Genomic DNA, 21,631 nt, shown 5'->3' with positions numbered 1-21,631 from the left:
CAATTAATCAACAAACAATAAAACAATGTTTAAAATACATATAATGTCTCAATACATATACCTGACAAAAAGTGTTCCCAAAATACATAACACACTACTATAGGTCAGTAACAGTTCAAAGTGGACAGCAGTGAGGGAATGGGGTCAATCAAGGGGCTGTTTCATGGTTCTAGAATTTCAGTTCCAAAAAATGGAGGAATTGTGGAGTCCAATTGTCCAGCAGTGAGAATGTAATTAACATTATCAGAATTGTGCACTTAAAAAGATTAAAAAGGCAAAATTTGTTATGTCTTAAATAATTTCAAAAGATCTTGATCCTTCCCAGAAGAATATCTAGGAATGGCCAGTGAAGACACTGAAAATGAAAATAGCAGTGAGGTACCATAGTTTTAAAGATACTGTTTATAAAGATAACATTAAAAACATAAAGAAACAATGCCAGGCATGGTGGTGCAGGCCTTTAATCCCAGCCCTCAGGAGGCAGAGGCAGGTGGATTTCTGTAAGACCACCCTGGTCTACATAATGAATTCCAGGACAGCCAGAGCTACATAATGAGCCTATGTCTCAAAAACCAGCCAACCAACCAGACAAGCAAACAAAACCCCACAAACAACTATTAACAAAAAGTGACACTATCAAGAGAGCAGGCAGAGCTCCTCAAAAAGATGGTCAATTGGCAATGCTAACCTTCTTGAATGGTATGGTGTGATTTAGGCATCTAGACTAGACCAGTTCTTTGTAAATTCTGGGTATTAGTCCCTAGTCTGAAGGATAGCTAAAAGATCTCTTATTTGGTGTGCTACGTGCTCTGTAGTTTCTTTCACTGTACAAAAAAACTTCTCAGTGTCACCTGGTCCCATCTGTTGACACTTGGGGCCAGTTCCTGTGTTATTGACAATCTTTTCAAAGAGTTCTCATGTACCCCAATGTTCTGCTGGATGTCCCCTGTATTTTCCTCTAACTGTTCCAGCATTTCTGATTTTTTAAAATTAAGACCATTGTTGAATGGACTGTTTTGCCCCTACTTGGTGTTTCTTCCAACTTCATCAAAAATTAGGTGGCCATAGCTTTAGCGTTTTATGTCTGAGTTCTCCATTTTTCTCCCTGGGTGTTACTGATTGTATCGGTCTCTACCTTACTGTTTGTCTTTATGTCAGCACCAGGCAGCCAGTCTCACTACAGCTCTGCAGTGTAATACAGGGCCAGTATTATGTGGTTTTTTTCTTCTTTTTAGGATTGTTTAGAGTATTTGGTCTTTTATGGTTTCGTTTGGATTTTTGCCCCTAGATCTGTCAAATATGACATGGGAATTTTGATGGATGTTATATTAAATGTGTCTATTAATTTGATAGTGTAGTCATATTTACAGCTTAATTCTGCTAGCCCAAGGAGCTTGGAAGTTCTTTCCATTGTCAAATGTCTTTTTTTTTTTTTTCATTTCCTATGAAAATCTAAACTTTCATTATAGAGGTTTTTCACTTTTTTTTTTTTTTTTGCCTAGCTTTATTCTTGGCACATAATTTTTTTGAGCTATTATGAGCAAAATATTTTTTTCTGATTTCTTTGGCCAGGAGAACATTGCTGATGTTTGCTAAGGCTAGTGTTCTTTTATAAATACTAACTTTTGTAGCCAGCAATTTTATTGTTATTATATAACATGAGTTTTCTAGGAGATTCTGTGGTGTCTTTAAAGTACAAAATTGTGTTATCTGCAAATAAAGATAGTTGAATTCTTTGTTTGAACTTTGAAAAAAAAAGATTTGCTAATCACCGAAAAGCTTGATTGTTGCCAGCTATGTGGAATTTGACTGCAACCTCAGCATCCAATAGGTGGAGGCAGAATGATCATGAGTTCAAGGCCAACCTCAGTTTTGTAGTGAGTTCAAAGCCAGCTGGGGCTACGTGAGAATCTGTCTCAAATAAAGCATAACTCCCCTTGCCCTCAAAAAACACTGGAAATGTCTGGCTGAGTGACACAGCTTTCTTGTGGAACTTTCTGTTTTGTTTGTCCAGCTGAATAAATTTAAGATGAGTATTGACACCAAGTGAATTTGCAGCCTTCAGTGAGAAGAAAAAAAGGCAGGAAAAAGGATACTTTGCATGTTCTTCTCTGTGTAGGCCAGTTTTGGGCCATTTTAGGAGAGAATTCTTTAGCTCCTCAGATTTCTACATGGATTTGGTTACAAATGCTATGGCTGCTTCAGAACACCTTGATCTGGAGTAACTTATACCTAAAAAATGGTCTTAAAAGTAATAACTGTTGAAAAGTATTTGAAAGAACATCGTTTAAGACTATAAGCTGCTTGTAATTCTTTATATTTATTCCCTCACACATTACATTCAGACTGCAGTTTCCCTCCCTCGTCTCCTCCTAGCACCCAACCCCTTCCCCGAGCCACTCTTGTTCTGCTTCCCTTCAGAAAAGGTCAGGCCTCCCAGGGATATCAACTCAACATGGCGTATCAAGCTAAAATAAGGCTGGACAAGTCAAACCAGTAGAAGGGGGAAAGTCCCCAAGAAGGCAGGGACAGCCCCAACTCTCACTGTGAGGAGTTCCACAAGAACACCAAACTACACAACCGTATCATGACTGTAAACCTCTTAAAGCAGCCCTCTACTCTCTGTTTCTTATGCTGTAAAAAACACATGACTGATCCAAAGCAGCTGTATCATCACAGTGTAGCAGAAGCTTATGAGAGTTGCTACTATGTTGGCTGACCTGTCAGTGGAAATTTACCAGATCTATTTATGTACCAAATAATATAAAAAATACAAATGCCACCATTTACTTTCATAAGCAGTTTTCTTCTGTTACAGCAGGTTAAGTAGCAGTCTATTTCAGAGCTGGATTTGATCTACAGGCCTTTTATGCTGTGGTCTGAGTAGGCTCTGTTGTGCCACTAAGGTTCACAGAGTAGAGACTTGATCTCTAATGTGGCACTAACGTATGAGACTTCAAGAGCTGGGGCCTAGTGGAAGGTCCTCACGTCACTTTGGGGTGTGCTCTCAGAAGGTGGTTCTCAAGCAACGCTTCAGTTTTCACTACATGGTGATTTGCATGGAGCAAGCCTGGTACTCTTGTCCTCTCTGCTTCCTGGATCAGAATGTGAACATGTGTTCTAATAGACTCTCCTGCCACTGCTGCTTGTCATGAAGTGATGCAGCCAAAGGGCAGGTCTTGCCACCAGCCTGCACTGCATCATTTGTACTTTGAGACTCTAACTGTGAGCTAAGTGAACCTCTTACTTCAAAGGTCTTAGGTATTTTGTCATAATGAAAATTTGGTCAGTATAGTTTTTACTCCAAAATGAATGGCTTGGAACTTACTCCTTCTTTTCTTTAGAAGTGACAGGAGCCTTGAACCGTGAGCTTTTATACTCCCATATCATCTGTGGTCAAAGATGAACAAATGGGCAAACACTACCATCTAATACAATTAGCCTGTTCTCTAAGATTTCCACTGGCTTCTATCATCGCTCAAGAATCATGCCGCGTTTTAACCATCTTGTGAGACATCCGTGTCTCACACTAACTGTGCTCTTTGGGCCACTGCACTTTGTCCTGTCTCCACAGTAGCTAGTAGAGTGACTGCTGGGTATTATCTGTAGAGCCTGTAATGTGAGAGGAGGTCAATAAAGAATACGTGTCTTTTATAGACACAAATACTTATGTTCAAAGTATTCCATGTACTTACAACATAATTGAAGGAGGTGTCAGAAATCATTGCAAACTGCCGGAAAAGTGTGTGTCTAGTGAACATCTCATCCTTTAGGACATGAAAGCTGCAACAAAAGAATGGATAGGCATAAGATGGACAGGCATGAGATGACAGGCATAAGATGGACAGGCATAAGATGGACAGGCATAAGATGGACAGGCATGAGATGACAGGCATAAGATGGACAGGCATGAGATGACAGGCATAAGATGGACAGGCATGAGATGGACAGGCATGAGATGGGCAGGCATGAGATGGGCAGGCATAAGATGGACAGGCATGAGATGGACAGGCATGAGATGGGCAGGCATGAGATGGGCAGGCATAAGATGGGCAGGCATGAGATGGGCAGACATGAGATGACAGGCATGAGATGGACAGGCATGAGATGGGCAGGCATGAGATGGACAGGCATGAGATGGGCAGACATGAGATGGCAGGCATAAGATGGACAGGCATAAGATGGGCAGGCATAAGATGGACAGGCATAAGATGGACAGGCATAAGATGGGCAGGCATAAGATAGGCAGGCATGAGATGGACAGGCATAAGATGGACAGGCATAAGATGGACAGGCATGAGATGGGCAGGCATGAGATGACAGGCATAAGATGGGCAGGCATGAGATGGACAGGCATATAAGGTAAGAACAACACATATCAGGTGTGTAGGAACCACACTAAAATTTTTAAATACTGGGGCTGGAGAGATGGCTCAGAGGTTAAGAACACTGGCTGCTCTTCCAGAGGTCCTGAGTTCAATTCCCAGCAACCACATGGTGGCTCCCAACCTTCTATAGCGACATCTGGTGCCCTCTTCTGGTCAGCAGGCATACATGCAGGCAGAACACTGTACACACAATAAATCTTAAAAAAAATTAAATATTGCCAAATAAAAATATAAGACATTAATTTAAACTTATTTCTTTTTCCTTAAAAACAACTACATATCCTGAAAAAAATATAGAAGTGATAGCAATGCCTACCCCTGCAAGCCCAGACTCACAGGTTCTCACTGAAATGAAGGCACTTTTGAGAAATGTCTGTTTCTAGATCTGAGGCAACAAATATGCGAAGAGAGTTTGGGCTATGTTATTCTGCTAGAAATCATCATAGATTAGGTCAAAACTGTGCAGTCTTCATCCCGGGAAGGTTCTTGCTGACTTACGGTTGGAGAAATTAAGCATCAGAAAGAATAAGAACCACAATTTACAACTTAGAAAATATTTAGCTCTATTTTCATTGTGGATTATGCTGAAATGAGGAGATTCATTGTTAGAGATACAAGGTCTGGAGAGGCAGGAGCATGGCTGAACATGCTCTTCTTAGTGATTGCAAATGAACAAAAATATTACAGCAAAATGGGTGGCACTGGGCTGGAGAGATGTCTCTGTTAAAAGCACTGCCTTCTCTTTCAGGGGCCTGGGTTTCAACTTACAGCACCCACATGGCAACTCACAACTGTCTGTAACTTCTGTTCCAGGGGATTCAACACCCTCACACAGACATACAGTCAGGCAAAAACCCAATGCACATAAAATACAAATAAATAAACAATTAAAAAAAAAAACCCCGGAGTTTCTCAGTATTGTCTAGCAAGGGCAAGGCTCTGGGTTCCATCCACAGTATCAACAAAACAGAACAAAAGGGAGCAACAGCAGCAGCAGCAATGACAAAACGGCTAATACTTTTTGAATTTTCTTGAATGTCCTCCCTTTTTGAACATGCATGTTTATAAACATTATTTACAGCTATGTTAATACAATGCCTGCTCCACTTTACATTTGGGAGCAAATGGCCTCTTCCACAACTTCAGGAGGCCATAAAAGACAAATTCACAGCAAGAGCCTCACTGACCCTGAATTTAGATCATGAGAATTGACACTTTTGAGATCAGGAGTCTTAGGGCATGTTTAGAGTTGAGCTGACACTGTAAAGGGTGGCCTGGAGGAAGGAAGACTTGAAGTGCCCTGGGATGGCATTTTGTGTGTAGGAAAAACAAATATTTGGGGTGAAAATGGAGGCCATGGTAGACTGAATATTCCTCAGCACCAACATGCCCATTCCTTCTTTGTAATGTGCATGGTGTGCATGCTTGTCTGTAGGTGTGTTCTGCTCCCTCACCTCATGCCTGTTGCCAGGGCACTGTCCACTCCATTTTTCACTGTCTTTCAACTGCTCTATGATTTCTTGCTTTTTCCTCTTGTATGTGAGCACATGCACACACCACAGAGCACATGCAGAGGTCAGAGGATGGCAGAAGAACTGTGGCAAGTTCAAGACCTACTTGGGTTGTAGAGTGAGACCTTGGACCAAACAGACAAAAATATAAAATATGCATTTTCTAGGGCACAAAATACCAGCAGATACGTGGAACTGAACAGGGTACAGAGAAGACATTTTCCCTGAGGAGGGGATTTATGCTCCCATCTGGTATTGTTTCTGGTATCACATGAGATCTTGGTTGACAGGCAGTCCTAACTCCTTCAGGTGGAGGATTTACACATGATGGCTAGAATATGCTTATGACATGCAGGGCAAACAGTATGTCATTGGCCTGCAGAGTGAATCTAGTGTATTAACATAACAAACGAGTTTTGAGCGTGACTACACTGGCCTACATCAGTCCATTACTGCTCTTCACTATTACATTTCTTGCAATATGTGATAAATAAGAAAATGTGGGAGAAATTATGTGGGAACAAATGAGCAGGAAACGCATTTTTCTTTTTAATGCTCACATGATAATATAAAGGAAAAACGCCTTTCTTTTTTTTTGGAGACAAGGTTTCTCTGCATAGCCTTGGCTGTCCCGGACTTGCTCTATAGACCAGGCTGGCCTCACAGTGAATTGCCTGCCTCTGCATCCTCGAGTGCTGGGATTAAAAGCATGTGCCACAGTGCCCAGATGGAAAAGAAGCTTTAATCTATATAATATTTATACCAATACAAACATTAGATACTGCTATACAGGATTTTATTTCTTCTTTCTCTCCATCCTCACTTGATCCTCTCGTTTCCTTCTCTCCCTCCCCATACATGTTTTCTCAGTGTTTCATTTATGTAGTCCAGCTTGTCTCTGAACTTACTGTGAAGCCAAGGCTAGCCTCATATTCCTAGCAACCCTCCTGTCCCAGCCTCCCAAGTGCTGGGATTATGGGTGTGTGCTACAACAAGCATCTGACTCAGATATTCACAGCTGCACTGTCGCCATCACAAAAGAGAGTAGAGGAAGAAAAGAATGAATGAAAAAAAAGAAAAAGGAAAAAAGAAAAAAGGCAAAGATAATTCAGAAAGAAGAAATTAATGATCATGTGAAAGTGAGAGACTAAGGATGGGCAAGTAAAGGATCTAATACATGAAGCAGATTTTGAAGATGATGCAGACCAACTTTCATCATTATGTGCAAACTGCTGCTGCTGAAAAGATGTCTGGATATGCTAGGTTACATTCAGGATGGAAACAATAAGCTAAAGAATGAGAATTTTGAATTCCTCTTTCCTTTACATGACTTTGAATGTGTTTCTATTCTATACCAACTATGTTCCATTTCATATTTAAAGTACATGAGGCCATTTAGCATTAGTTACTATATAAAGAAAACACAGGGGTCCTCATTGCCTCAAAAGATGTATTTCTACAAATCAAACTGTGTAGATCCCCATACTGTACCTGTTCCTGAGGATGAAGAATTTCCTCTCCCAGTTTTTGTTGATGCGCTCTGTTTCCTTCTTACACCTGTAACACATTTGCAGGTGGTTACACAGTGTCTTGGCTTCAGATGGGCAGCAATGCAACATTAAACTTCGTACCTCTCTATCTTCTTCTTCTGGTCCTCCAGCGCCTGTTGTAATTTCTGTACTTCATACTCCAAAGCTTTTTTTTCATCTTCCTTTTAACAAAAAAACGCAAAAAACACAGCACAGGTTAAGGACATGAATGGTACCATGTTTTCCTCCTAAGTGAGGAAAGTCTATTTCTGCTAACTAATAAACAAATCCTGATTACTACCAACAGTGAGAGAAATGCTGAGATCTTGAGAGAACAGTAAGATTCCCTTGAAAATTCAGAGAGGTCAGAAGTCACACTTTGCAGGCATATACTTCTATTTCCTGTAAATCAGCTTTGTCAGTTTCTGGGACTAGCCAGAACCCATAAGCAATGATGAGGCTAGTAATGGGGTTCCCAGAGGCCATTTTCATACCTGAGCCATCTTTAATTTCATCAATACGTCTGGAGTTACAAATTGAGGTAGTGCAAATTTAACCTGTGAAGAGAATAAAACATCGTAAGGACAACATATCAGATTAATGCATCAAGACAGCTTTTCTTTCTGTCTTCTTGTCTACCTTAAAAAATAGTAGTGACTCAAACATTGTCAATGTAGCACAGAGCTCTTCACTGCCTCACTCCCTAAAATTCAAAAATCGCCAACTGTAGCACAGAGGTCTTCACTGCCTCACTAATCCCTAAAATCCAGTGTGCACGAAGCATGTGTGCAGTTGGGAACTGACAGCTATGACAATGAGTGAAATTTTACCATTATACTTTTAAAAACTTTCAAAAGACTTATGCACATGAGTGTTTTGCCTTTATGTATACCACCTAAGCTCCTGTGGCGCCAAAGCCCTGGAGCTGGAGTTACATACAGTCGTGAGCCACCATGTGGGAACTGAACCCAGTCCTCTGAAAGAGCAATGCATGCTCTTAACTGCTGAGCCAGCTTTCCAGCCCCACTTATCATTACACTTTTAAAAATGTAAAGCAGGAAGTTATTTTTTAATGAAGCTGCAAGCTTTTTTTTTTTTAAAGTACTTAAAATTATAGTGAGTTTCCATTGCTATACTTTTCTGTAGAAGGGACATCAGGTTATTTGGAAATGAGAAAACGTTGGGCACAGGGGCTTGGGAAATAGTAAAGTGCTCTCCTTGCAAGCACAAGAGTCCATGTGAAAATGCAGGGCTTGGTGGCTTCAGTTTGTAATCCCAGAAACGGGGAGGAAAAGATGGGTGGATCTTTGGGGCTTACTGTTAAAGCTAGTGAGAGAACCTCTCTGAGAAAGGAGGAAGAGGAAGAGAAAGAGAGGGAAGAATAAAAGGATAAAAAGAGGAGGAGAAGACAGGGGAGGGGAATGAAGAGAGAAGGCAGAGAAAGAGAGTGTGTCAGTCACATGGTTCCAGAGGAATGCAGGTCAATGAATCCTTCTGGGCCTGCACTCACTCTCACTCGAATTCACCAATCAACACATCTATAGTGTGCACAAAGGACTTGGACTTAGCTAGTTTACACGAAGTTCTGGTTCTGTCTCCAGAACTGAACACACTTGCATGCACACAAATCTTCGTTAATGAATGTTACATTTCTATGTAGCAGTCAAAAAAGTTGCTTCTCAAGACTACCACCATATTTTCCAAGCAGGTTTTGTGATTTCCTCATTGCCCCATGGTCTGTTGCCCTTCTTGGTAATGTTGACTGCCAAGGAAGGTCTGAAGCCAGGCCTTAGAGTAGAGGTTAGAGAGAACTGAGAAGATATGCATCCTAAAGAGGAAGAGCTCCCCACACCCAAGGTAACCAAAAGTAAGAGCTGAAGCAAAGATGGGGCAAACCCATGAAGTGGGAGGTACCAGTGTTTGGTGGATAGCTAATGACCAATGCTCAGACTGATAAGAGCTCCACTTGGAATGCTGTCTTGATGACACACAGTCAGTCATTTACCTATGTCAGTTTCTTCAGTCTCGCAGACACAAAGCGAAATGTGTGTAGGTATGCAGAAGTGTTCAGAGAAATCACAGGATTAGATTGCAATCAGCCCTGGATTTTGTTGGTTAATCTATCTTAACTTATTTTTATTTTATTTTACTTATTGTCTGTTTGTGTGTGTGTGTGTGTGTGTGTGTGTGTGTGTGTGTGTGTGTGGTGGGGAGCCAAACATAAACTTCAGGGTACAGGTGGGGAATCAGTGAATAATTTGATGGTTGGTTCTCTCTGCCATGTGAATTCCAGGGATCAACCTCAAGACGTCAGGTTTGGCAGAGAAAGCCCCTTCACTCACTTCATAGTTAACCTTGATTTTCATATTGACTGGATTTAAAAGTGCTTATAAGGTTATTATTTTGGTTGTTTTGGTAAAAGAGAGAGAGAGAGGGTAGAGAGAGAGCTGTGTGTCTTCCTCTATCACTCTCCACCTTCTATTTCTGAGACAGGCTCTGTCATTGAACTTGGAACTCACTGACTGACTAGACAGGATGGCCAGCAAGCCCCAAAGATCCTCCTGTCTCCATCTTCCAAAGCTGTAATAGGTGCACAATGCCATGGCCAGGTTTTTACATGGATGTGGAGGACCCAAACTTGGTTCTTGTGTGTGTGCAGCAAAGCATTACCCACTGAGCACTGCCCCAGCTTTGGGATTATTTAAACACAGTTCTAGGTATATCTGATAGGGAATTTCTAAGACCCAGCTTAAATGTGTGTGGCACTATTCTACAGACTGGGGGCAGGGTAAGCCATGGAATAAAGGGCCAAAATGGGGAAACCAGTTAGCACAGGCATCTTCATTCTGCTTCTAGTCAGTCATGATATGCATGGCTTTGCTTCGTTCTACCCTCCATGACAATCTGAAGCCATAGGCAAAACAAAATTTTCTTTCCTTAAGTTTTTTTTCTTGATAATACTGATGAAGAATGTGACAACTAAATTGATTTAACAAAATGTAAATTGGTGTAGCAAGCAGAATGTGTAAATTCAGCAGCTGACTTAATTCAGGATGCAGCTCATTGGTAGAGTGCTGATCTAGAACACAAAGCTCTGAATTCCAGCACAACCTGGCACGGTAGTGAGGCAGGCAAGCCTAGAGCGCAGCTTACTAACCTGGACTCCACTTGCTTTGGGCGATGTACATACCCCTCTTCAACAATGCGCTTGATATTCTAAGACTTTTATTTGCATGTACTGTGGATGTACCTCTTTCTCTGATAGTCCACCTAGCAACCTGTTAGCAACGGAGGACCCCATCTGTGAATAGGAATATACCAACCTTGCCATCAACAATGGAATACGTTTCTTCTTTCCTTAAGCTACATCAAACTTACACAGATTCTGCTCACCAGCACTCCTGTTGTGTCCACTCACAGAAAGATGGAAGCCTCTCTGTCTTTAGTTAGTGTTGGGTGTGTGCACAACAAGGCAGGCCATGCCACCGAAGTGGTTGTTTAGGGAGAACTCCCTGCCTATCATCTTATGTCTAGGCATAACTAAGGTGCATCATAGAAAGGAACATGCAAGGTAGATAAAACGTTAGTATAACTTAATCTGTCAGTCAGAACAGAGAACCATCTGAACGGCACTCTTCAACGAGGAGATTTCTTCTTTTAAAGCTCACAGAAGTCCCCACAATGACTGAGGCCGTGGAATCCTTCCCTTATGTGGTTTGTTGTCAATTTTGACAGGATATTCCTTTCTAAGATCTACTATTGCTTTGATTTGAATAAGGTTTCCTTGCTACTTTAAGATCTTTGTATGCTTTTATCTCAGTTCTTTGGATAAGAAGCCAAGAACATGGAAACCTGGTCCAAACTCTGAAGAGCAGGAACAGCAGTGCCCAGCACTCAGTATTTAAAGGCGAAGGACTAGAAGTTCAAGGTCCTTGTTGGTAGTGAGTTTGAGGCCAGTCTGAGATACATAGAGACTTCGTTTCACAAAACAAACAGACAAATAAAACAACAATTAATCAAAGTTACAGGTCCACCATGCCTGAAGGCAGCCTTTTATCCCTGACTTTTAACCCATTCAGATCTTTTGTAACCATTGGAAAAGCTGGGGTAAGAATTAAGAAAATGAAAAACATGAAAGTCATCAAAGTGACAGGAGGTAGACGCATTTAAGGATCACTTCATCTATTGTCCTTAACGGGGGAAAGGCCACTGGGATGCTCTCTCTGCAAAGGCGTGGGTACAGGATGAATTCAGAGCCCTTTGGTCATATGTGGACCATGGATACCAGTGGACAAAAGCTCCTAGAAGGCCAAGTTATTCACCACCAAGCTAAAGAAAAGTAAACCATGTTTTAAAAAGTCAATCTCAGCTAATTAGAAAAACAAAATAAAATAAAAAACCGTATCTAAAGACATTGATGTCTTTCACTATTGTACTCAAATTCATGTCAGGGATTAAAGATTTATTTTAATATACTGTGTTTGAATTTATAGTGAAATTCAGCATCAATTTTTAAGGTCTAATTTTCTCAAAGGATGGTCAGCTAGGGAAAACTAGAGATAAGACTCTGCTACAGCGTATCTTCTAGGAGGCAAATAATTATTCAAAAGATAGTGCAATTGTGACAATGGAGATACCATTTCTTTTCATTAAAAACAAAACAGAAGAAGGTAAAGCACCTCCTATTGACTACAATATCTGTTCCTTGTCCTAAGTCAAAATTTCCACCTTGCTACAGCTCATTATATTGAGTCCTGGTTATATCCACATAAAAGTGTCATTTTGTTTTGCCAGCTGCTGACATTCTGCTTTCTCTAGAATACATATGCTGACCTTTATGCGGTCACTGCATTGACAGGTGCAAATAGTGGGCTGCCAAACAACAATGGAAATGAAAATGAATGGTAATATTAATAAGACAGTACTTAGCTTCCTGAGAGGGAAAATATAAATTAAATGACTGTACTTGGACTATCATTTCTGTAAGTATGTTTATTCTTTGAATTTATACCTAAAATTTCATTAAGAAATTTTAACTAAGAATATTCCTTTTAGGGCCTGGAGAAAGGGTTAAAAGCACTGGCTGCTCTTGCAGAGAATCCAAGTTCCATTTGCAGCATCTACATTATGCCTCACAGCCAACTGTATAATGCCCTCTTCTGGCCTCTGTGGATACCAGGCACAAATGATTTCCATTTTATGGCAGAATTCCTGCTTTTAGATGAACACTATTTTTATCTTGATAGCAAACACCTGCCTCTGAATATCAGCAGTGTACCAGGGGTGTACCAGCAAGGTACCGTGGGTCAGGCAAAGGGCCAGGAGATAGAAACACACGGGGAAGTCTTCATGGGCAGAACATACAGGGGCTTCAGAGCAGCTCAGATGGTCAAATAAACCTGCCCTTGTGCTCTGAACAGCAGCTTTGTTAATGACAGGCTCCATCTGTAATAGATAGCAAATCATAAATTCAAGAAACTGTGTAAGGACAAAGATAAATACAGAAATAAATAGATGGTATGAGAGTTGGACAACAAACACCCAAAGGTATGTCATCTTTTTTTGAAAAGCAAAAATAAAAAGGAAACTTTTGGGGCATTGGGAGGTTGGGCATGGAACCCAGGGCCTTGCATGTGCCACGTAAGCATTCTACCACTGAGCTATATTTCAGTCCAAGAAACTCTTGAAGTCATCTTAAAGTTAAGGACACAAAACAGTGAAACCAAATTTATAGTAGGCTTCTCAATAGAAGTTGTAGACAACAGGTTAATATCTTCCAAACAGTTAAAAAAAAAAATAAAGCTGCCAACCTGGCCTTCCAGACTCAGAGAAGAAGACAAAATAAAGATTTCTTTCTTACAGGAACACAAATAAAATTCATTATCATCAGATCAAAAGAGAAAATACGATCATGGATAGAAACTTAGATCTATACAAGAAAATAAAAGCTCCAAAAATGGTGTAAATGTTGGCTTCAAATGGAAATCTTACTAAGATCAATTATATAAAATTCTACAAGAAAAAAATTATTAAAGTATAATATGTCAGAGGGAGAGCTCAGCATGTAAGGGTGCTCACTGCCAAGCCTCATAGTCCGAGACTGACTCCCAGAGCCCTCAGGGTGCAAGGCGGGAACTGACACCCTAGAGTCGTCCTCTGATGGTCACACACATGCTACAACACGTGTTATCCCCCATGTACAGAAAAATAAACGTTAAAAAAGAAAATGGTAACCTCTTTAACTTTTTTTAAATTTAATTTTTTAAAAAATCGGTTTGTGTGAAGATCTCCAGAGAGGCCGGGCAGCGGCGGTGCGTGCCGTTCATCCCAGCACTGAGGAGACAGAGGCCGGCAGACATTTGAGTTTAAGGACAGCAGCCTGGTCTACACAGCGAGTTCCAGGACAGTCACGGTACACAGAGAAATCCTGTCTCAAAACAAAAACAAAACAAAACAAAAGATCTCCAAAGAATTAGGCCTGGATGGAAAGGTGGAAACGAGCACCCACAGGCATGATATATATGTGTGCATGTGGCTCCAGGGAAATGACTCCTATATGATATTAGTAGATGTGCAAGCACTTATAAGGACTTTTTAAAAGATCCATATTTTTTATTCCTCCTCCCCCATCTCTCTCTCTGTATGTGTGTGTGTGCCGGTTCTCCTCCAGCTGCAATTACAGCTGGTTGTGGTCCATGTGATGTAGGTTCTGAGAACCTGATGCGGGTCCTCTGCATGAGCAATGAGCACTCTTAACTGCTGAACTAGTGCTCCATCCCTCATCAAAAAAAAATTAAAAGTTTAAATAAAATTCTCCTTTTTTGCTAAGCATAGTAGAACACACCTGTAATCCTAACACCCAGGGGACTGAGGCAGGAGGATTGTGCTCAACAGCAGCAAATCAGCTTCTGGTTTACTTCAGCTGATCAGGCTAACGAAAATAATAAAGCCTTTGGATTTGCCTAGCATTACATCAATTTAGTGTAATCTTACTGGCTACCTGCAGTTGTTTAGGAATAAAAGTTGGAAGTAAATATATAATAAGAGAGAAATAAACAGCATTCCTTACATAATTCTACTTTTCTTTCCTCTCTCCTTTAAGAACTGTTTTGTTTTGAGATAAACTGGCCTCAAAGCTTGTGACCGTCTTTGCAGTAGCCTCCAGAGCACTGGGATTGGAACATTCATTTGCACAAAGTCAGTTTCATCGATCAACAAACAGACTACACTAAGGGGAAGGAAACAAAAGGGGTATGAAATGGAGAGAAACTTATTTTCCAAAGGAGATGGGGGGACAGTGTATCATAACTCTCTAGACCAATGCTTAGGACTTGAGGAGAAAGCTGAGGCCTGGAGCCGTAGAGCAAAAGAGGCTACCGTTGATGGAGCAGGATCTGAGCAGGCAGCCACACAGCATTGGCCGCCTCATTTCGAGCATGGATTCTGCCATCACTCTAGGGCAGGGGTCCAAACCAAGCAGAAACGCCGGTCCCAGCAATAATGGCAGTGAGGATGAGCAGCAGCACAGGAAATGACGCAGCTTCAGAGGAAAACCCCAGGCAGTGGCCAGGGGTGAAAACCCCAGGCAGGGCTCCGTCAAAGGGGCTGGGGTCATAGGCGAGGAAGCCAGGACAGAGCCCAAGCATGCGGAACAAAGCCGGCATAGCCAGGACGGAATGTCTGCTCAGCTGGCCCAAGACATTAAGGATGGCACTTGACCTAGCACCTCCCCCACACCAAGATTTGCTTGGGGAGGGTTAGAAAATCACTCAGATAACCAATTTGTCTATTTCTCACCTTTGGCAAAATGGCAAATCTCTAGTTTTTAAGCTTAATTAGACTAAAATGTGAGCGTCAGAAATTTTACATTTTTTTTCCTCAATAAATCAAGTGAGATAAAGCTATAAAATCATGGCAGGCAAGATGGTTCAGTGGGAGAGAGCACTCCCCACCGTCTGGCTGACAACTCAAGTGCCTGAGACCCACAGGGCAGGAGGAAAGAACTGCCTCTCACACCTCTGCCTTGGCATGCATATGCCCCTGCCCAGATAAATAAATGTAAAAACTTTAACGATATAAAGTCCTTCACATTACTTTTAAGTATGTTTTTGTTTGTTCAGAAGATACTAAATACCAATTTCACTAACAATTTTTAGTTTCAAGTGTGTTGAAAATATGTGTTTAATTCACCATCAAACTACCCAACATAAAATTACATGGAAGATAAAAGCTACCGTTAGGCAGGATTTTATATCTTTAATTAGTTGATTACTGAACTAGTTTGTAAGGGAGTCTCATGACATAGCCCAGGCTGGCTTAAAGCTCACAGGTGTCCAGAATTCAGGCAGTGCAATGACACAGCACCACTCTGAACTCAGCTTAATTTTATAGGATATTGTTCAGATTTTCAGTTTGGGCTCTGAGAGCAGCAACTAAAGACAAACTTATTTTTAGTGGCATACGAGAAATTGGATTTTAAAGCAGAGCAAGCCACTACAGTGTGTAGTCTGCAATCAATTCTACGCGGCAAAGTCATAACCTTAAAGAAATGAAGATGCAATATTGAAAGGCCGGAGAGATAGCTCATAAGGTAAAAGCCCCTCCTGTCCAAGCCTAACAGCCTGAGTTCAATCCCCAGAACCAGATGTGGAGGCACACATCTGTAACCTCAGAACTTGTTGAAAAAACAACAAAAGGGAGGGTTGAGACAGGGAAACCTCCTAGAAGGTCACGAACCAGCTAGTGTGGGGTATACAACTCGCTCGCGCACATGTGAGCGCGCGCGCACACACACAGCACATGTATTCTATGTATGCATTCATACCCTAATAAAACCAATATAAGTGGAATTCTTTTGCATTAACATGATTATCAAAATATAGTAAATATCTTTTGACAGCCTCCAAAGACCATGCATGTCACATCTGTGATCTTCCTCTCTCTGTGACTCAATTGCCAGCCATTCCAAGCTCAACACCCAGCAAAGTGTTGGCTTCTCTCTGCACCCCTAGAACTCAAACTTCCTTTACCAGGCCCCACCAAGAGGGAAACCAATGAAATACTGAAACAATGAACAGGTATGTTACTTTCTTCCCTTGTACAGTTTATTTTAATCTTTATGTGTAATTTAGCCAAACAAAAGAGTTGAATGGTGGAGGTAATAATAATTTGGTAGATAAAAATAATTTGGTATCATAAAATCATTTTAAAAGTTACTAGCTTGAAAAATGGTTATAGTCATAAATGCAAAAATATTTTACTAGTCATTATTGAGTGTTGGACATTGTTTAGTCTTTGTTTCTTTGTTCTTGGGTTTCTGCCTACATGAATTGCTTTGTATTGTGGGAGGAATGGGAACAAGACTGGCCTTTCCCCTGTCCTACTTCCCACACAGAAGGGCCCTTAGAAGACCTAAACACATGCCATATGGCCTGTCAGTGTAGACCAGGCTACCCCAAAAAAGGCCCATTTACTGGGTGCAACCTTAATTAACTAATTATTTGGGGTTGCATGAGGAGGAAGAGAAACCTGTGAATCCAATGTAACCTTGATACGTAAAACCTGAGTGTTTGAACAATTTTACAGCTATCAAAAAATAAACTTTACATAAGTACCCTGTACAAATACAAATTTTATGTTGTGAAATCATTTATAAACTGCAGTCTGAAGGCAACGTGTGTGCCGTGTTTTTCAGACTGACTAAACACCGCCTTTATCTCTGTGTGCCTCCCCCAGACAGCATGTGCGCTGTTCCCACCAAATGACACAGATTTCAAAAATAATGCGATTAGTTAGGAAGTGAGATGACTGACGTAAAAGTCCCTACTGGGAGCTTTCCATGTGGTCATTTGCACGTAGTAGATATTGTAAAGTCATTTGAAGAGGTCTAGAGACTCTGAGTTAAACATTTAAAGGGAATCCTAAAGAGGGTGGCACTGATGAAGCTAACATGCCCTGGAAAAAAAAGGAATCATCAAACCGGAAAGTGACCATGGGATTATGATTGCTAATGTAACATTGTGTTATATTAGTAACAACCACAACAGGAAAAACGTGTTTAAAAACTGAATCAATTGCTGTGAAGATGTGAGGACCTGCTTAGGTCCCATGCCCTCCTCTTGTTCAGTTTGTGCATACTGTTAAACATTAACTTAAGAGTCTCACCAGCTGACAGAATATTCCATGAAGCCCTGGAAACCTCTAAATAATAGTCATTATCAGAAGAGAGAGTAACACAAGGAGGAAAACTGACTGAAATTATGATGCCCAGAGACCCTAAATCAGTTTTCCTTTCTCTTTGTGTCTTCTCAGTGGGAGAGAGCAGTGTGTGTGTGTATGAGAGAGAGAGAGAGAGAGAGAGAGAGAGAGAGAGCGCTCTTTCTCTCTCTCTTGAGGTTAAAATCTATATTGAGGACACAGAAGCTTCTGAGCCAGATTTCTAGGCTTCCAGCCTTGGGGTCATGAAGGGGACAAGGAGCTGATCCTGCATCTGCCCCCTGCTGCTGGGACCTCAAGATGAGAGCTCAGCTGCCTGGCCTGGCTTTTGGCTCTGCTCTCTGTGCAGCACCTCAGGTTCCAGACATCAAGGAAGAACCCCCTTCCTTGGCCACTGATACCTTCTGAAACAGGATACCCAGCACCAGCTCACTATGCCTAAGGCTTGAACTAGAGTCCCGTGCATTCAGCTAAGGACTGGACACAGCTGGCTATGAATCCTTTAAGGAACATAGTGCCTCCAGAATCTACTGAAAGAAGGTTTAAACCTGCTTTTCAAGGATGGATGTTCACAAAGTAAACATTCCAAGTCAGTGACCGTGTAAGGCCACGAGCTCACCTCTCCTTGCCCTGTAAAAACTCCACCGGATAGAGGCGGCGAGGCATAATGGCAGCGTGAGCCTGCCCCTCAAACTCTAATACCTCTTCTTTCCACTGCCGAATAGAGCAATATCTCCTCTCCCCCATAACACTGAGGACACAGATCTGTACTCTTAAAAATCTGCCTCCATGATGTCAGCCTTCAGTGAAAAACTTACCTTTTGTGAGTGCTGGGAAATAGAACCTATGGGTCTGGGCATGGTAGGCAAGTACTCTATTACTATGATACATCTCCAGACAGTTATAAAAGCCTTTTTGTTTTTTAAAAACTAGGTGGCATAATATTGAGCCTATGGTCCTTTGGCAAGGAACCCTTGCTCTTCTGATATGGTCACTTGGGGTGGCTGGCTGGTCCCCTGCTCCTGACATAGGTGGTACTGAACACTCACACCAGTGTTTTAATTTTAGTTTTTTTTTGTGATGTGTGTGAGAAACGGGTTGGGAATGGGAAGAGAGGGGAGTGATGCAGAGTGAGAGGTAGACAGACAGACAGACAACAAACATGTGAGCACCTGCCCAAGCAGTCAGAGGCCAGAAGAGGACCTTGGGTCTTATTCTACTCTGCTCTGTTCCCCTGAAGCAGAGTTTCTTGCTGGCTGGCTGGCCTGTCTCACCTGGAACTGGTGGAGGTAAGGGCATAAGCAACCACACTTGTCTTTCTAAGGGCATAGCAGCCCCACTTGGCTTTCTGAGGGCACAGGCAGCCCCACTTGGCTGTTTACACGAGCTGGAGGGAGTCCATGTCAGGCTCTCAGGCTTGCACACCTTGTAGTGCACTCTGAAAGCCTGAGCCACCTTTCCAACCCTTTGTTCAGTTATTTTTTTTTAAGAATTAAAATCAGCACACTTCTCAACAGCTGCATTTTAAAACAGTCAGTTGTAGGACCAAGTCACTGATCGGTGGTGTGCAAAGTCTTCGCTGGAGGTTCACACAGCCTTCCACTTGACACCACTTCCTAGTCTTTGTACTGGAAACATGTATCCATCCTTCCTTTCCTTCTCCCCTTCTTTATTGTCTCTTGCTTTTGTTTTTGAAGCAGGACTTGCAGTAAAGTCCCTACTGGCCTCAGACTCACTATTGTAGCCTAGCCTACAATTATTCAGCCTCATAGTCCTCTTGCCTCTGCCTCTGTGTTGGCTCACACAGGCACACACCACTATAGCAACTGAGAATGATTCTTCTTATCCTCTTGATGCTTCTTTCTAGGTAGATTGACCTTCCCTGCTAGAGTCTCATTGGAGAGCCTTATCTCACTCCTTCCTTGGGTGTCATCTATCTGTCTGATTAAATGGCTTAAGAGGCCTGTATCCTTTCCTGTCCCCCGTTTGAAGCAAGGTGCACACAGCTGTATATACAATTCTGCTCTGTCCTTCCATGCCCTAAGATAGACAGATTCTGCCACCTGCAAAGGAGGAAGAACACAGAACCTTGCAGAACAAGCTTGAGGAGCACAGGAGATCTACACATCCAACTGGACAGATTCTACATGAAAGGCTCTACACTGGCCATTAGTCACGAGTTGGGTCTAAACTTTTGTCTAGTTACACAGTCCATGGTGCCAACATACGATGTGCACCAACAGCCATAACTATCCCCACAGCTAAGCATGAAGAAGTTCTCCCTGGATCGTTAGGAAAGGCAGTCTTGGGCTGGAGAGATGACTCAGCCACTAAAGGCTAAGCTTACGACCATAAATAGAAGAAAAGGTTGTCTTGAGGAACACACTGCCCAATAAGAAGCCATGCCTTTGCTACTTTTTGCTCTTGTTAAATACCTTTACAAAAGAAATTTAGGGGAGAAAGGGTTTATTTTGGCTCTCAGTTCCAGAGGGCTGCCTACCACGGTGGAGTCAAAGCAGCAGGAGGCTGCATCATCTGGCCACACACTGTGTCCACAGTCAAGAAGTAGAGGGAGATTGGTGCTTGCATTCAGCTAGTTTTCTTCTGTGTATGCAGTTTAGAACCCAAACCCGAGGGAATGGTATCCCCCTAACTCTCACAAGCCACCAATCTGCGGAACTTCAGAGAATTGACTCTCAACATGGTAAACGAGAGCAATAGCTTTTAACTCATGCACATCTGTTCTCAACAGCGTTACTCAATCTAGCTGAGAAGTATAGACTCCTGGGTGAACAAAAGGACCACATCCTCTCATGTCCTTCAGGAAGACATCAGTAGTACAATAGTAGGCAGTAAGGAGTTAGTGCGATTTGCCCCAGCAAGCACTTAGGATGTAGACTCTCAGATTTTACTGATTCAACAGAGATTTGCTAAGGCTTGCTAATGAATCTACACAATGCAGCTGGCTGTGTATAACAAGTCTCGTTTTGAGAAAGCTAAGGGTCCTACCAAGGGCAGCCTTGTTTGTGTCTAGAGCCCTTACTCATGAGAATCGGGTATGTTAGACAATGCCCCTGGATGATGCTGGGCGGGAGGCAGCGGGGCATGAGGCTGCAGCTGAAAGAGGTGAACACAGCAGGACCCCATGCACAGGTGAAGTACTCAAAGCGCAGTAGAGGGGAGTGCTATACAAAGGTTGGTTCTTACTTGCTTGTCCTTCATTGGCTTTCCAAGCATGTCAGCGATAACTTTAGAGAAAGGGCGCGCGAGAGCACCACCTCCAGTGTCAGCGGCCTCAGCAGCAGCAACAGATATAGGCTCAAGAGCAGCAGTAGCGTGTTTCTTTCCCAGCTTCTTTCTAGCCTTAGGTGATACACTGAGGGAAGCGGAAGAAAGTCCCCTGGAAAGTGAACTCTCAGACGGCGTGAAGCTCTTGAAACGACGCGATGGCAACTTTAAGACAGACTCTGCTGACTTCACTCCTCTCTGCTCAAAAAGAACCAACAGTTACTCTCATTTCAGTGCTCAGATTGGTGCTCCTCCCCTGTCCTCCCCTGAGCAGGAATTCCGAGTGGGCAGTTTCATTTTCAGGGCTGCTAATCTGCCCTTGTTCCCAGCCCCACAGCCCCCTCGCCTGGCTTGATTAATGAGACTGGATGTCCCCCTAACCCATTGTCCTAGGAAAAACACAGAAACAGAGAGACATTCCTTGGCAGCACCTGTAAAGACAGTCCTTGTAACGTTGATGAGGTGGCAGTCTGAGGTTTGTGTCAAGGTGGAAAATGGGGAAAAAGCAGAGAGGGGAGGTGGGAGGTGGGAGCTTGTGTCTGAGGAACGGCTTGCTGGTTCTCTGTTCACTGCCTTCTTCCCCTCCTACTTCCCTCAGCTTCTACCTCCCACTTACCCATCTTATTTTACTTTCAAGCGTTTGCTTTTCTTTTTTTTTAAAGACTTATTTTAATTTTTATTTCTTTGTGCGTGTGTGTAT

General features: G+C 42.2%; 1 protein-coding gene across 1 annotated transcript in view; it reads right to left on the bottom strand.

Moving 5' to 3' along the window:
- The window catches only part of C19H10orf67 (chromosome 19 C10orf67 homolog), a 102,660-nt gene that overhangs the window by 21,822 nt on the left and 59,207 nt on the right, over positions 1–21,631 (bottom strand). The window contains exons 9-13 of the mRNA XM_060372319.1: positions 20,851–21,129; positions 7,923–7,985; positions 7,531–7,610; positions 7,391–7,456; positions 3,696–3,783 (exon numbers count right to left, since the gene is read on the bottom strand). Coding sequence (XP_060228302.1) covers positions 3,696–3,783; positions 7,391–7,456; positions 7,531–7,610; positions 7,923–7,985; positions 20,851–21,129 — 576 coding nt within the window. The remainder of the gene's footprint in view (positions 1–3,695; positions 3,784–7,390; positions 7,457–7,530; positions 7,611–7,922; positions 7,986–20,850; positions 21,130–21,631) is intronic.

This window comes from Meriones unguiculatus, chromosome 19 (genome assembly GCF_030254825.1).
Source record: "Meriones unguiculatus strain TT.TT164.6M chromosome 19, Bangor_MerUng_6.1, whole genome shotgun sequence".
Classification (NCBI taxonomy): domain Eukaryota; kingdom Metazoa; phylum Chordata; class Mammalia; order Rodentia; family Muridae; genus Meriones; species Meriones unguiculatus.
This window is presented reverse-complemented; position numbering and strand designations above follow the sequence as displayed.